This window comes from Ogataea haglerorum (assembly GCF_019207285.1).
Source record: "Ogataea haglerorum isolate 81-453-3 chromosome Unknown 81-453-3_NODE_1_length_915391_cov_96.871712, whole genome shotgun sequence".
Taxonomy (NCBI): Eukaryota; Fungi; Ascomycota; class Pichiomycetes; order Pichiales; family Pichiaceae; genus Ogataea; species Ogataea haglerorum.
Genome location: NW_025065151.1, coordinates 412,310 through 427,168, shown reverse-complemented (window position 1 = coordinate 427,168; position 14,859 = coordinate 412,310). Strand labels below are relative to the sequence as shown.

At 48.1% G+C, this 14,859-nt stretch overlaps 6 protein-coding genes across 6 annotated transcripts; 1 reads left to right on the top strand and 5 right to left on the bottom strand.

Annotated features, from left to right (window-relative positions):
* Positions 1-43: 43 nt before the first annotated feature.
* KL911_000251 (uncharacterized protein) lies at positions 44-1,798 on the bottom strand (the record flags this gene model as incomplete). The annotated part of the gene is made up of 1 exon (XM_043197587.1): positions 44-1,798. The coding sequence occupies one exon, from the start codon at positions 1,796-1,798 to the stop codon at positions 44-46; it is 1,755 nt and encodes a 584-aa protein (XP_043056944.1).
* A 74-nt stretch (positions 1,799-1,872) lies between these two features.
* Positions 1,873-4,053, bottom strand: KL911_000250 (uncharacterized protein; the record flags this gene model as incomplete). Its single annotated transcript, XM_043197576.1, has 1 exon — positions 1,873-4,053. One exon carries the CDS (start codon positions 4,051-4,053, stop codon positions 1,873-1,875), a length of 2,181 nt encoding a protein of 726 aa, XP_043056943.1.
* Positions 4,054-4,298: 245 nt separating this feature from the next.
* Positions 4,299-6,668, bottom strand: KL911_000249 (uncharacterized protein; the record flags this gene model as incomplete). The annotated part of the gene is made up of 1 exon (XM_043197564.1): positions 4,299-6,668. One exon carries the CDS (start codon positions 6,666-6,668, stop codon positions 4,299-4,301), a length of 2,370 nt encoding a protein of 789 aa, XP_043056942.1.
* A 105-nt stretch (positions 6,669-6,773) lies between these two features.
* KL911_000248 (uncharacterized protein) lies at positions 6,774-10,610 on the bottom strand (the record flags this gene model as incomplete). The annotated part of the gene is made up of 1 exon (XM_043197553.1): positions 6,774-10,610. The coding sequence occupies one exon, from the start codon at positions 10,608-10,610 to the stop codon at positions 6,774-6,776; it is 3,837 nt and encodes a 1,278-aa protein (XP_043056941.1).
* An 847-nt stretch (positions 10,611-11,457) lies between these two features.
* Positions 11,458-12,573, bottom strand: KL911_000247 (uncharacterized protein; the record flags this gene model as incomplete). Its single annotated transcript, XM_043197542.1, has 1 exon — positions 11,458-12,573. One exon carries the CDS (start codon positions 12,571-12,573, stop codon positions 11,458-11,460), a length of 1,116 nt encoding a protein of 371 aa, XP_043056940.1.
* Positions 12,574-13,018: 445 nt separating this feature from the next.
* Positions 13,019-14,815, top strand: KL911_000246 (uncharacterized protein; the record flags this gene model as incomplete). The annotated part of the gene is made up of 1 exon (XM_043197531.1): positions 13,019-14,815. The coding sequence occupies one exon, from the start codon at positions 13,019-13,021 to the stop codon at positions 14,813-14,815; it is 1,797 nt and encodes a 598-aa protein (XP_043056939.1).
* Positions 14,816-14,859: the final 44 nt, after the last annotated feature.

The window sequence follows — 14,859 nt, the reverse complement described above, 5'->3', positions numbered from 1 at the left end:
TGTCTGCGCCCGAAATATTACGGTCTTCATGTTTGCGAATACTTCAGCCCCTACTGCTTTTTCTCTTTACTTTGTAGCCGCGTTTAACGCCATTCTGGTCAAATGAGTCAAAATGGAAATTAAATCCGAAGGGTTCCCCCTGAAAGAAGGCGCCGCCGCCTGCATTAGGAGGACGAAAATGTTGACCTGCAAAGCCCGGCCCATGGTTTCCACTTGATTGCTGGTCATATCGTTGTTTCGATTCCGCATCCGACAGGATCTCGTAGGCATTGTTGATCTCAGCCACCTTTTGTTCGATTTCCTCCTGCGAAAGGTTGGAATTTTTCATTTTATCTGGATGGTTCTGCTTCATTTTTTCTCTGTATGCTTTTCTGATTTCTGCATCATCAGCAGTTTTCGAGACTCCCAACACTTTATAAGGATCCATGCCGTCCGGAGCTCCTTGTGGAGGCGGCTGTTGGTTCTGCCGATACTGTCGATATTGCTGATAATGCTGATACTGCTGTTGTTGCTGTTGCTGCTGCTGCTGCCTGGCTCTTTGCCTCTGCTCATGCTCCCTGAATTTAGACAGCTGTTCGTTTCTCTGTTTCCATAACGAGCTCTTTTTGAAACCGCCACGCATGGCGTCCAGTTTCTGCTTAGCCTCGCCATACTTTTTTTTGCGCAGCAGTTTGTCCACTTCTTCAAACTGCTCCGGCAGAATCTCGTCCTTGTAATCCAGTTTATTTTTGTAAGGGTTTCCTGTGCGGATACAGGACTCCTTAGCCATACGAGCAAGTTCGTGGAGGAACGGTGAGTGGTCCAGAATCTCACGTCTCGAAAACCCAAATCGTTCTAGGGCTTTCACAGTCAACTCTACCAGGACGTCCAAGTTGGTACGATATTTGGAAAGGTCAACACCCAGCAAAGACTCCTGGCCGCGCACCTTGGTTTTACCAAACAGGAGGTTGTGCAGCTGTCGCCATACATCATCCGATGGTTCCAATTCCTCCACGCGCACGACATCTCCCTCGTCTAAATATAGATACGAGTAATAAATGGAGACCTGCTCGTACAAATCAAGGAGTTTGCTCATTTTCACTGTCATCTTAGTCCGTTCACGACATTCCTTATAATCGTTGTCATATTTAAGACACGTTTTCAACACTTTGGAGCAGCTGCCGATATCGATAGCCTTGCCAAAAAATTGTAAATCGAAGAGATCCACGTAATTCTCGAGAGACCTATCGTTGTTCACAAGTACGCCATACTGGTCGGCAAGAAGCTGAACCTTTTGTGGAAAATCTAATTTGGAATTCTTCAAGCAGTCAGTAACTATGGCTCGCACCCTCATGTTCAGCGGAGACATGTTGATGAGCTCCTGCGCCTTTTCTATGCTTTCTTTGTATCTTTTGTTCTTGTGTAGTGTCACCACGGCTTGCTCCAGTTGCTTGTATTCATCCACATTAATTCCTCGCGCTTCTGCCTCATCGTACTCACCCATTTCGATGCACAGCTCTTGTAGTCGGTTTAAACAGCCCTGGTGATTCGGATTGATATCAAGACAGTATTCGAAATCCTGCAAAGCCAATTTGTCTCGCTTGAGAGAGAAATTGACTAGTCCGTGCTTATACAACACATTAGAAATTGTAGGATTTTGAGGATCCATCTTTCGAAGATCGTTCAAAATGGCATCGTACTCTTGAAGGATCTGAAGCGAAGCGCCTTCGCTCAAAAATCGTTGGTCCACCTTCTCCAGTGAGCCGCTCAGCGCCAGTGCCAGCAGACCCGCGAGCGTAAATACACAGTGTAACCTCATGTATTATTCAACTTAATACGCTATTTTCTATAATATTTTTTGTATATTTTTTCTTTTACATTCTATTATACAGTCTACCAGTCTCCAGCGTATCGGGTGAACTTAGAAGGAAGGCTCACCATAGACCGATTGCTGCGTCCCCTAGGCGGCTCCGCATTGGACCGGTGTCCGAAATGAAAGCTTCTGATAGACTTGCCCGAAAATTTAATATCAGACCGATCTCTCCTAAGCAGGCGCAGATAGTAAGCAGATCCCAAACCGGCCACAAGTATCATGAAAACAATGAATCCTATAATACCACCAAACCAATGGTAATTCTGGACGTTTTGCCCCGGAACCTGGACGTTCATTCCGAAAAGACCCGTCACCAGGTTTAAAGGCACTAGAATGGTACCCAATAAAGTCACCTTCGATAGCAGCTCGGTCACCTTGTTGTTAGCGTAGAAGGACTCGACCTGCAATTGAGCCAAGTAGTTGGAGTGAGAGCGGCTGAAAATCTTTTCATAGGATAACAGCGATTGAAACATAGTGATGATATGGTCCTGGATATCGCCCAAGAATAAAGCAATATCTCCACGGGGCTGTGCCGCATTTTGTGAAGTCAAGGCTTCGTCCTGGCACCGCTTGGCAAACATCTTGATAACGTCGGCTTTGCCCTGCAACAACCTCATCAGTGTCATGACCTTGCGTCTGCTCTCTCCGATCTTGAAAAGCATGGTTCCAAACTCGCTTTCACGGGACAGGAACACAGAATCCTCAATCGCGTCTGCCTCGTACTCTATAGCATGGATTACTGGAGCAAATCCATCAGTGATATCATCGATCAAAGCATAGCAGAGCCAGTCGGCGCTCACATTAACATAATCCTTCAGTTGTCTCACTCTTCTTCTGACGTTTGCCGGGTGAGAGATTGGAGAGAAATGGAACGTAAGCATACCATTGCGGAACACAACGATATACACGTTGATAGGCTCAAGGAAATCCTCGCTCTCGCTATCGGTCTCAAATGTGTGGAAGCAGACGAAGTAGTAGTTCTTGAACAGCTCCACCTTTTCACGAGTCTCCTGCATCCGGATATCCTCTGCAGTCAAAGGATGAATACCAAAAGCCTTTGCCAGCATTTTCATCTCATTGTCTGTTGGACAAACGCAGTCGAGCCACCAAATGGCCTCCTCCCTCTGGAATAGGCTTTCGAAGGGAGTTCCGGGAGGAACCAGGGACGGAATATCAGGAGCGTGAATAGTTTCCTCGTCCTCAGAAGAGAAAAAGCTAAATCTGTCTGGAGGAGCAGATTCCCTGCTAGGGAACTGTTTCTCGAAAGTAACACCATTTCCATCGCTGTCACTGCTGTCGGTAACAGCATAGGTGTCCTTGCTTCCCGAAGAATCCTTTTCGTCAGGACGTGGAGTATACTTCAGTGCTGCGGTGCTGAACTTTTCAGCACCAGTGGCTCTCGACGCGTAGCTATCCTGTCTAAGATTTTCTTCTCTCTTCATGAAGATCTCATTTTCTTCCCTCTGTTCCTTGATGAATTCTTCAATTTCGTCAAAGTCAATACCACGGATACGAATGTGTTCGGGGACCATTGGGAAGCAAACGTCTTCCTCTGTCTCTTGCGAGTCATTGGAGGCATGCGAGTCTCTGTCGCTGTCATTGTCGCTGTGCTTTTCTTTAATGTTGCTGTTACTAGGACGTCTTCTGGATCTGTCACTTCTGGTGCTGCCCTTGGAAATGGTACGAGCAAGGTTGTTGTTAGAGGAGATGGTGATGTTTTTGTCCGTACTAGGACGATTTGCTGATAATAGAATGCCTCCGGAGAAAGATTCCTCGCGTGGCTTGATAAACGATTTAACCTGCTCACCGAATGAGCGAGAACGAGTAGACCGCCGGCGTTGCTGGACAGGAGGCACTTGAGAAGGAATTTTGATGGCAAAATCATCTTCGTCATCGTCGACGGCCACCATCCTGTCTCTCAGTTCACTAGAGTCAAGTAACTGTTCGGGCTTTCTTGCCACAGGTTCGTTCAGTCCAGGTCTTTCCGTAACGCTGAAACGATGTGACTCAAAGCGGGTAGGCCGCGAGCCCTCCGCTTGGTGATGTTTGGAATCATGTTTGACTGGAAGGGTCATGTTCTGATGTCTGTGGTCGTTCAAACGCGAATCACCGCTAATGCTGGAATGCATCGAAGCAACGTCCTTTGAAGAGGTCACAGACATAGCTGGAGAACGGGATCTAGAAGAACCGCGGTCAGACATGTTGATATACTATTCTTTGATAAGACTTGGCTATGGAGGCTCTTTTTTTGTCATGCAGTATAAGCTTATCACCCGGAATTTCACAGTTGAAAATTTCGTATTCGCTGGCGGTCTTGGCCACTAGCTTTCAATGCTCATCTATTACCCAGTATTAAATCTTTTTTTTAAAATTTTTTTCAAGAGCGCACGTGGAACAGATTGGCAGTGTTACAATAGGGAAGGAAAAAGTTCGTAGTTATTTTTATCTAGTACAAATCCTGGCTATTCCTAATAGTGCATCCAGGTAAGTCCTTGCGCACAACAAGCTTGCCAATGGTGTATACGGTCTCCCCAGCCTCCTTAAGGACCCTGTTGACCTCTTGCACATTCTCTGGTTTTACAATGGCTACCATGCCAATACCCATGTTCAGAGTCTTTAGAATATCGCTGATTGGTACTCCTCCCGTCTTTCCCAGCCACTTGAAGATCTCAGGAACCGTCCAAGTGGACATGTCGACCTCAGCACTCAGATGATCAGGAATAGCTCTTGGAATGTTCTCAACAAGTCCTCCTCCAGTGATATGAGCAAGTCCAAGAATCAGACCCCTTCTGGTAGCAGGAAGCAGCTGCTTGACGTAGATTCTAGTTGGAATGAGAACTTCCTCGCCAATCGTCGAGTCAGGGTTCCATGGTGCAGGATCTGTGTACTTGTAGTCGGTAGTCTCGATGATTTTTCTGATCAGCGAGAACCCGTTCGAATGCACACCGTCAGAGGCAATCCCAAGAAGAATGTCGCCTGCCTTCATCTCGTCCTTCTTTGGCAAAATATCCCCTTTCAGAACCGCGCCGACGGCAGTTCCGTTGGTGTCGTAGTGACCGGGAGCGTACATTCCCGGCATCTCACTGGTCTCGCCGCCAACAAGAGCACAGCCCGATAATTTGCAACCATTAGCAACACCTTCCACAAAATCGGCAGCAACCTTAATATCCAGATGAGCAGTTGCAAAGTAGTCCAAGAACATCAGTGGCTCGGCACCCTGAACAACCAAATCGTTGACATTCATCGCTACGAGATCAATACCAACAGTGTTGTGGATATCCATGATCTGGGCAACTCTAAGCTTGGTTCCAACACCGTCTGTAGCAGCCACAAGAAGAGTGTCGTTCATGTCTGTGTATCCGGCTTTCTGCAGATCGAACAGACCTCCGAATCCGCCAATCTCGGAGTCCGCACCTGGTCTCTTGGTGGACTTGACGCTCTTTTTGATTTTCTCCACCAACTGATTTCCAGCATCAACAGAAACACCAGCGTCCTCGTAGGTAATGGAAACCTTGTTTTTTTGCTTTTCTCTGAAGGCACGGTGAGCAATGTCGGTTCTGTTGTATTTGTTCTTGAATGAGATATGGTCAACACCAACGTAGGCCTTCCTGACGGCTTCTTCCAAAGTGTCAGCAATGGCGGTTGCAGCAATCACGCGACCACCGGCAGTGACAACCTTGCCGTTCTCTTCCTTGGTACCTGCATGAAAAATAAAAGTGTTTTCCGGCAATGGCTCCTTCACGGTAATCTCGTCTCCCTTTCTATAAGACTCTGGATATCCACCAGCAGCCACAACGACCGTGGTGCTGTACTTGTCAGGATGGACCTGGAAGTCGACACAATCTAGACGATGTTCAACAGTGGCCAACATTAGTTCTAGAAGGTCAGATTTTAGTAGCGGCAACACAGTCTGGGTCTCCGGGTCTCCAAACCGCACATTGTATTCAAGAACTTTTGGTTCGCCATCAGGAGTCACCATGATACCAACAAACAAACATCCGACCATTGGGTAGCCGTCTTTTCTCATTCCGTCGATTGTTGGTTTCAGAATACTCTTTCTGATCTTTTCCAGCAGCGATGGGGTACCAATAGGGGCAGGCGAGTAAGCACCCATCCCTCCAGTATTCAGGCCAGTATCGCCGTCGCCAATACGTTTGTGGTCTTGCGCAGGTGGAAGATCAACAAAGGAGTAGCCGTCGCTGATACATAGAATGGACAGCTCATCTCCCTCAAGGAACTCCTCAATAACAACCTCGTCACCGGCAGAACCAAACTGTCTGTTGACCATGATTTCTTTAATGGCTTCGTAAGCTTCCTGTTTATTGGCGGGTATCAAAACACCTTTTCCAGCAGCGATTCCTGAAGCCTTGATAACTAGGTTATGGTTAGAGTTGGCAATATATTGTTTGGCAGCCTCATAGTCAGTAAAATTCTCGTATTGGGCAGTAGGAATGTTGTGCTTTTTCATAAAGTCTTTCGAAAAGGTCTTGGATCCTTCCATTCTGGCTGCTTTGGCACTGGGACCAAAAACTGGTATACCAGCTTTCTGAAACCACGTAGTAATGCCATCAACCAGGGGCTGTTCTGGACCAGGTATGACAAGGCCAACGTCGTGCTTGGTGGCAAAGTCAACCAATGAACCAAAGTCAGAAGGAGAGGATCCAATAGGGACAGTCGTGACATTATCAAGTTTGGAAAAGCCACCATTTCCAGGAGCGACGAAAATGCGCTTCGCCCATGGCGATTGGGCCAATTTCCACACCAGAGCGTGTTCACGACCTCCGTTTCCCACGACAAGGACGTTAATTTTCTCCATCACAGCAGCGTCGCTAATAAAAAAATTTATCACTAATTAATTTAATGTTGATTTTTTGACTTCTCCAGATTATCAATGCAAAAAAATATATTTTTTTCTCGATGCTTACATCCTCATTGTGCGAATGACAGAGCCTGAAAGCTGCTTTGGTTGCACTTTCGCTTTTCTAAAATTACCCCGCGAACCGGATTTGCTTGGTCGGCGTAGCCCTCCTCTCGATCCTCCTCTCGATCCACCCCTGCGGTATGGGCGGCCTCCTCGCTGGCTCGAGCTCTTGCTTCGTGAAACAGTAGTAGATTTGCGTGATGAATTTTGGCTTTCAGGGTAGAACAGCTGCGAAAGCTGATTAACTACTTTGTGGTCTTGCTGAGACGGGAGCGACGACGAGACAACTTCCAGCTCAGGGCTGTTTGAGCCCAGCAAAGTTTCGCGTTCTCGCCTCAGAGCCGCTAGTACACGCTCAAACTTCTGGAAGTATTGTGTCTGGTTTTTCTCGATACCGTCAAGTTTATCGTACTCCAATTTTGTAGTCGGCAATTTCATGGCCATATCTTTCAAAGTGGTATCGGAGGCCATGGTCGAGTCTTTGGAATGATTTAGGTGCGTACTGCAAAGCGACCGGTGCTCTCGCAACTTAAGGTAGCATTTGTTGATGTGGTCGGCCAACTTGGGATCCACCTGCTTCACAGACGTTTTGCTAGCATTTGGTGGCCCGACAGAGAAAAACTTACTTGCAGAAAGAAACTGGGGAGCCGTGTTCTCTTTGTTAGCTGTCCGAGAAATAGATGGCGTCTGCAATCGAGGGGTCTTGCTTCTGGTGAATGGTATCACCACTTTTTTCCCGCGAGATAGCACGTCGTTTGCTTTGGGTCCAAGAACAAGATAGTTTGTGGCGAACCCAGCAGCATTCATCACAGATTTCTCTTCCAGGAAGCCTTCTCTCAAAAGATGGAAGAATAGTCGCTCGATTTCCATTTTGGGCAGCTCTCGGCCATTTCCAAAGTACTCGTTCTGATGTAGGCCCAAATTGACAGTTTTGGCTGTTTTGGATCCTCTGAAAACGTCCTGACATTGGATCACGGTCAAGTTTTCTCCGTTAAGATTTTTAACGAGATTTATTACGTCTTTGGCGAAGGCCGTCATGTCGCGGTTTTCGACTTCAAAGTTCTCGCCGTTGACGCAGTTGTCACACTTCTTCTGACAGTCTTTGCGGTTGAAAGTTTCGTTGAAATATTGCAGCACCTGCTGACGGCGACAATCTGTTGTGTTCTCACAATACTGTATCACCTGGCGTAATTTGTTCACGTGTTGTTCCTTGTTGAACCGGTCAAGCTCCTTGTCGCGCATAATCATTCCTTGTAAAGTGCGAGCATCTCTCATACTGTAGTACATAATGCAGTCAGAATGTTTGCCGTCCCTCCCTGCCCTTCCGGTTTCCTGGTAGTATCCTTCAAGATTACGAGGAAGAGTAAGGTGAATGACGAATCGAACATCTGGCTTATCGATTCCCATACCAAACGCAATGGTAGCACAGATGACCTGGATCTCGTTGCTTTGCCAGCCCAGCTGGACTCTTTGACGGTCGTCCTGAGTCATTCCTGCGTGGTAAAAGTCACATTTAATACCATAGTTGGCAAGACGAGTCGCTGTCTGCTCGCACGAGTTCTTCGAGTGGCAGTAGATTATTCCTGTCATATTCTTGTATTTGCAGTTGATCATCTGTGCAATCTCTTCCACGACAGTCTTCTTTTTTGGCAACACTTCGTAATATAAGTTGGAGCGGTTGAAACTCTGCTTGAAGAATTTAGGATGCTTTAGATTGAGATTGTGGATGATGTCCATCCGGACATGCTCGTTCGCCGTTGCCGTGAGGGCCATCATGGGAATTTCAGGATACTCGGTCTTGAAATAACTCAGAGCTTTGTAGTCCGGACGGAAATCATGACCCCAAGAGGAAACACAGTGAGCCTCGTCCACGACAACTCTTGCTAGCATTCTCTTCTTGTAGAGTGTAGCAATGGCATTTCTCACCATTCCGCTTGCGCTGATCATTTCAGGAGATAGATATACGAGATCGAGGAACCCGTTGACAAAAAGGTCAAACGTCTGTTTCCTCTGCGAGGCAGATGATTTTGAGTTGATCATTGCCGCTTTGATTTGGTTCTGTAGTAGATGATGCACTTGGTCTTGCATCAAGGAAATCAAAGGCGAGATAACGATGGTGGTGCCGCTTGTGCTTCCGGACTTTACGAGAGCAGGCAACTGGTAGCAGAGGGATTTTCCGCCGCCTGTCGGCATCAAAACGAATACATCCTCTCCGCTTAGTGTTGCATTTATAGCCTCTAGTTGATTCTCTCGGAAAGACGGCAGCTTGAAAGTATTTCTCAAAACCGAGTACAGTTCTGTAGTCCATTCGAACTTGCCCATGAATTTTTTGTACGCATCCGGATTCACATTTGTTAGCTCTTCAATGTCCGAGTCGGAGTGTTGCGAGACTGGCTGCTGTGGCTCGGCCTTCTTCGACTGTTCGTTGCGCCTATCAAAAATCTCATTCTCCGCGTCGCTGTCCCAGAATTGCTCGTCCTCTAGGTCTATAACGTCAAGTTCCCGCTCCTCGTTCAGCTGTGTAAAATAATCGTTCCGTGTTTCCTCCTCCAAGAACTCGTCTTGCGGCGAGTCCAGAAGAATCGCGTTATCCTGAACAATTTCCATGTGTTCAATGCCCTCCTCGACGTCTTCCAGCTCTGGCGAGTTTTGAACATCGCCAAGCTCTGTGTTCTCAATGTCCTCTATGTCATCCTCTTTGTAGGACTCATCGTCGCCAGAAATTTCGTCGTCCACAATGAACTGGTCAAGTTCTGCCTTTTCCTGTGTGGAGATCACCTCAGGATCGTCACTGTCGCAATTGAATGAATCCTCAAAATCCGGCTGGGAGTTTCGCCGGTCCTCGCGATCAGAAATGGCAGTTGACGGTACAGGGGGGACCTTGAAAGAAGGACTCGGAAACGTGGACTGATTGGTGGCATTTATGGTTGAAGGTGTCTGATTTATTTCTTCCCGGTTAGAAATGAGTTGTGTGCTAGTTTTCGCTGTGTATGCCGTACTGGTAAAAGGTATGGCTGTGGTATCTATCTCTGAACTGATATCCTCCTCCAACCTTCTGCCGAGATTATTTATGCAAAAATGCTGTATTCGAAGCCTGGTTTCATTACAGGCTGCCTGCGACTGTTGGATGTCATGCGCCAACTGGCCTCTTCTGCGCCTCTTGTCGTCTTCACTGATAGACGTGGACTCGTCAACAGATATATTCTGGCGCAAAAGATTCGCTAACGAGTCCATTTGCGCCATCAGTGAAAATTGTAGCGTGATGAGCTCTCGTGCTTCTTTGTTCATGAGACTGGCATTTTCCACCATCTTGGAGAGCTCGCCAAAAGACAAATGCCCGTCCTCTCGCGGTACGCTTCTGCTGGTGGAGTTGCTGGAATGGCGGTTGGCCAATATAGCTTCTATTTCGTCGTCGTCAGAAAATTCGTCATCGTCGTTAGTTCGCGGTTTCTTGCTGATCGGGCTGCCTGCAGCCTCATTTGCCCTTTTGCGTGCAGCAGCGACCCGTTCGTTCGTCAGATCGATCACACCCACGCTGTTTTGCGACGATCCGAGACTCCTTTGCCGCACAGAAGCCGCTTTGCGTGCCATAATCCCGCTCATCTCATTGACTGTTTCCGGAGTGACAGTACTTGCGCGCACCAGAACTCTCGACGGCGCCTGATTGCAGATCCGTGGAGGGAGTGCTACCGAGTGACGGTCGACGTCCGCTTCGGCAGACTTCTTAATGTGTTCCTGCAGTTGGTCTGGAGTCAACTGCGGAAATTTGACGGTAGGAGGAATCTGCGGCCTCGCATGGGACAGCCATTTCAAATGGTCTGTGATGTTGAGGAGCATCAAATATTTTATTTTGTTCTTCGCGTTGTTTATATTGGAAACATTTTTTAAGGTTAATATTACATAAGCTAGTAATAAGCATATACAGACCACGCGCTCTGCAAACACAGCCAAGCCTTTGGCAGTGCTCGTAGAGCGTCAGAAGCCAAACAGTGTAAGGGCAACGACACAGCGCCAGTCGACAAGTCAGATAAATCTGAACCTGTCAGGTTGGCAATCATATCCAAAAAGTGAACGTAACAATAAAACCCTCATGGCGAGGGAATTCCAGTTGTTACACTGAAAAGAACAGATACTACACTTGATCTAAGCCAAAAGGCAAAGAGATCTTGGAAAAAAAATTTTGAGCCAGGAGAGCTCAATTTATACTCTCGGGGCAAAAAAAAAAAAAAAAAAAGTTCAGGGTAACATTGTACTTTTCAGCCTTGTGCCCGTAGAATCTATCTTACCAGAACGTGGACGGATACCACGATCGTGATTGGAGCTTCTCGGAGACAGATACTGCTAATGATGGATCAGAACCTACAGCATTGTGATCATCAGAGAGAAATGTGAAAGTACTGAAGACGTAAAACATGTGGAATTCAGTGCTACCATCAGGCACTCGGGGCGACCTTGTCGAATACTTTTATCTCTGCACAGAGGAGGAGTCTGGACGCCCTGTCAATCAGACCCCAATGATTCCACGTCCAGATGCCGGCCTCCAAAGCCTACAGAATCTACTAGCCACGACAAGTATAATCTGTCAAAGGAAGCTCCTTTTCCGTTCTGCACCCCGTACTTATGAACCTAAGAAGGACGGATGGCGGACTGTGATGTCGCGCTTGACTTCCCGCCCACATATTGTTTAGTTATAGACATGATCGACCTTATCTGAAAAACTCTTAGACGAGTCTGACTCGTTGCCGGAGTCGCTTGAGTACTCCGAAGCAGACTCCTGGTCGCTGGAGTCCGGCTCGTAGTCAGCAGGCTCGCCGTCGAACACCCGCACAAACTCAACGCGTTCGCCGCACCGCAGACACTGCCACGGATCTCCGTCCTCAAGTTTTGCCATCAGACACACATAGCAGTAGACGTGGCCGCAACTTGTCTCAAACGGGTTCGTGATAAGATGCTCGTCGATCGACGCGTCGGTCTCGCCAGCGCGAGTGGTGTTTTGATAGCAGATTGCGCAGCACCGTTCGGGAAGGAAACGGTAGATAGTTTCCTTTTCCTCCAGTCTCTGGTCCGTCTGCAGCAGTCGCATAACTGATTTCGAGAGCTTGGACATTGAGAGCATTGGCATTATGAATACGAGGAATTCCGTCAGCGTGTTCCACACCAGCTGTCTGTCCTGGAACTCGTACGAGATGGTCTCCGGATTCGACGCAAACGAAACTTGTGTGGATACAAGCGGCTTGTATCGGATGCGGAGAACTCTATTGATAAGGCTGGGATATTGCCCGTGGACCAGGAAAGCAAGAAAGTTGGCAAGCGAAAGACCAGCGTACCATTTCTGAAGCGCTGGTAGGAGTCTCTGCAGTTTGGCCATGATCTTGTGCAGAAATTGATGCAGTTTGGTGCGGTCTTCCTCATCATCCTCGTCTAGACTGTACAGATGCGACTCCAGCTTTTTGTACAGATAAGATAGGATCAGAAACGACAAGAGGGCCGTCTTCTTGAGTCTGGAAAGCTCTGACTTGGTGTTTCTTCGTCGATCGCCTCCGTCCGACATCACCAGATTCTGGAGCAGCAGACCATAGCTGCTGTTTTTGTTCCAGACCGTCACTTTGAACACAAATAGTTCCAAGGCCAGTCGCAGCTCGTCAGCGTATCTGGAGTTTAGAATCTGGAAAAATCGCGGCAGTTTCGGGTTGGAGATGGCCTCATTCAGCTGCCTTGACAGAATGTCAAAAATTTCGTTGTCGAGCAGCTTCGCATCCACCTGAAGGACCCTGTTTGGAGGGTTCACCAAAGGAAACATGAAGATGATGATTAGGCTATATGATTAATTATCTTTTCCGCGACGATCGACCGCGACGGCTGGCCATGCGTCGAGCGGAGAACAATTTGTCTGCTGTCAAACTTTAAATCGTCAATCAGGGATCGTGGCTCCTGCAATGCGGCAGGACAGTGTCAGCTGAATTGCTAGTTTCGAAAATTACGCCAACAACGACTTTACTCCTTGAACACCGAGGGAATAAGCGAAGACACTTAGCTGTCGATGGATAAAATGTCCGTTAAACCCAAGAAACGAAAGTACTCAAAAGACGGCTGTGTGGAATGCAAGCGACGCAAAATCAAGGTAAGTGTGCGGCTTGGAAGTATACTAATGCCAGTGTGACGAGGCCAAGCCTATTTGTTGGCACTGCAAACGGCTTGACAACGTCTGTGTCTATCAGCCACGCAAGTCGTCGAAGCTCAAGGACATGTCCGCGACCAACGTCTCGCCCGTAGGTCACTACGGGACGCCATATCATGCGCCAGTCTACGTTCCGCCAAGCCATGTTCAGGAATTCTACGTCAATCGAATGGGGCCCGTGTTACTAGGACCTCACGAAAACACCCGCGTTTCGCCACCAGCAACCGCCACACCGTACACTTCGGAGTCCTCGGGACTGAATGAAAAGTCTCACTCCCCGCAGAGCAGCGTCCCCGTGCAATTTTTGGGAGCATCAGCGAACAATCTGGCACACAGTCTCAACGACTTGCTGGAGAGCAAGATAGACGAGATTGGCGTTCCGAACGATGAAAGTGAACTGGAGAGCATGTTCCGGATGTTCGAGCGCACCGAGTACCAGCACCCAGAGTCTTCCACGTCGTTTGATTCGGCAAAAAGCTGGGAGATTCCTGATTTCCTTACCAAACGAATCTCCATAGACTCTCTGCAGTTTCCCGGAGAACACAGAAAATACCTAGAGCTCTTCGACCACGATTACGCCCGAGTCATCATGCCTCTTCAACCCTCGCCCCAGTACAACCCAGCGCGGGAAATTCTTCTGACCTATGCGAGTAAGAACAACTATCTCATGGCTGCCATCTTATCGTGCGGTGCCCTGCAAAGTTTACGCAAAACCCAAGACGCTCAAGACGAGAAAAATTACTGCTCGTACTTGTCAACGTGTTTGCAGCTGCTGTCCACTGTTCTGGCTGACCAGAATAAGATCAGCGCGAACGTGGAGCCCATGCTACTCACCATCCTCCTTCTCACGTCGTACACTGCGATGTCTCTTGTCCAGAAATGGAGACCGCATCTCTGTGCCGCAAAGGACCTGCTCTCCACATATGCCCCATTTAGCGAGGACCCACGCCTTCGCCAGCGAGATTCGTACGTCGTGGCATTCTGCCGCAACTGGTACCTGTCGATCGAAAATATTGCCGGTCTCACTGCTCCGCTGGGTGGGGTGCTCAAAAACGACAGAGAGCTCGAGCTCGCCATGTACGACCTTCCGTATACGCAAGCCTATTGGGAAAGCATGATGTGCAGCCGCCGAGACGGCTTCAATTATCTCTACGGCTATACCAATACGCTCGGAGTATCGCTTCAAAAGTTGATCAAATCGATTAAAATTATGCGCAGCAAGAGATCTTCTCCCTCACAGTCGCCCAGCCTTTCAGCCTTTTCAATATTCGAGCTCACTGCCGATTTTCACAGAGAGGCGCAGTTTGAGATCATCAGCAAAACAGGAATCGTGCCCAGAACTCACTTTATGCATCCTGATAACCACCTCGCCCCACCATTGGGGTTTGAACCGCTCTCGCCAGAAGCAATTGAAAAGGTCGAGTATTCTGACGGTACCTACGACTATATTTCATGGTATGACGTGTGTCACCAATCGTTTGTGATCACTGCGTTCCTGATCATCACCTCGGATTTGGGCCGGATCCCTAAAAAGCACCCAATAATCCAGGAACTGGTCCAGCGGGCAATGCATCTTTTCCGATTTTTGGATTGTGAAAAAGTGATGAGAAACTATTGCGTCCTCATCGTCCAGGTGGCGGTATTCTATGTTGGCCTAAACTCCGTGTACGACCGCGATCGGGAATTTGTGACTCGCTACTTCACGCAAATGAACATTCTGCACACGGCCTCGGCCTCCGTCACCCTCAAGAGACTCCAGCGTAACTGGGAGCATTATGACAAGCTGCATGACGGCGACACCGAAACGCTCGCTTTTGAGCCGGAGCTCGAAGACGACGACTTCGAGGACGTGATGAATTACTAGACCCGCGTCGATCGGCCCACATCGGCGCAAATATTAGATATTTA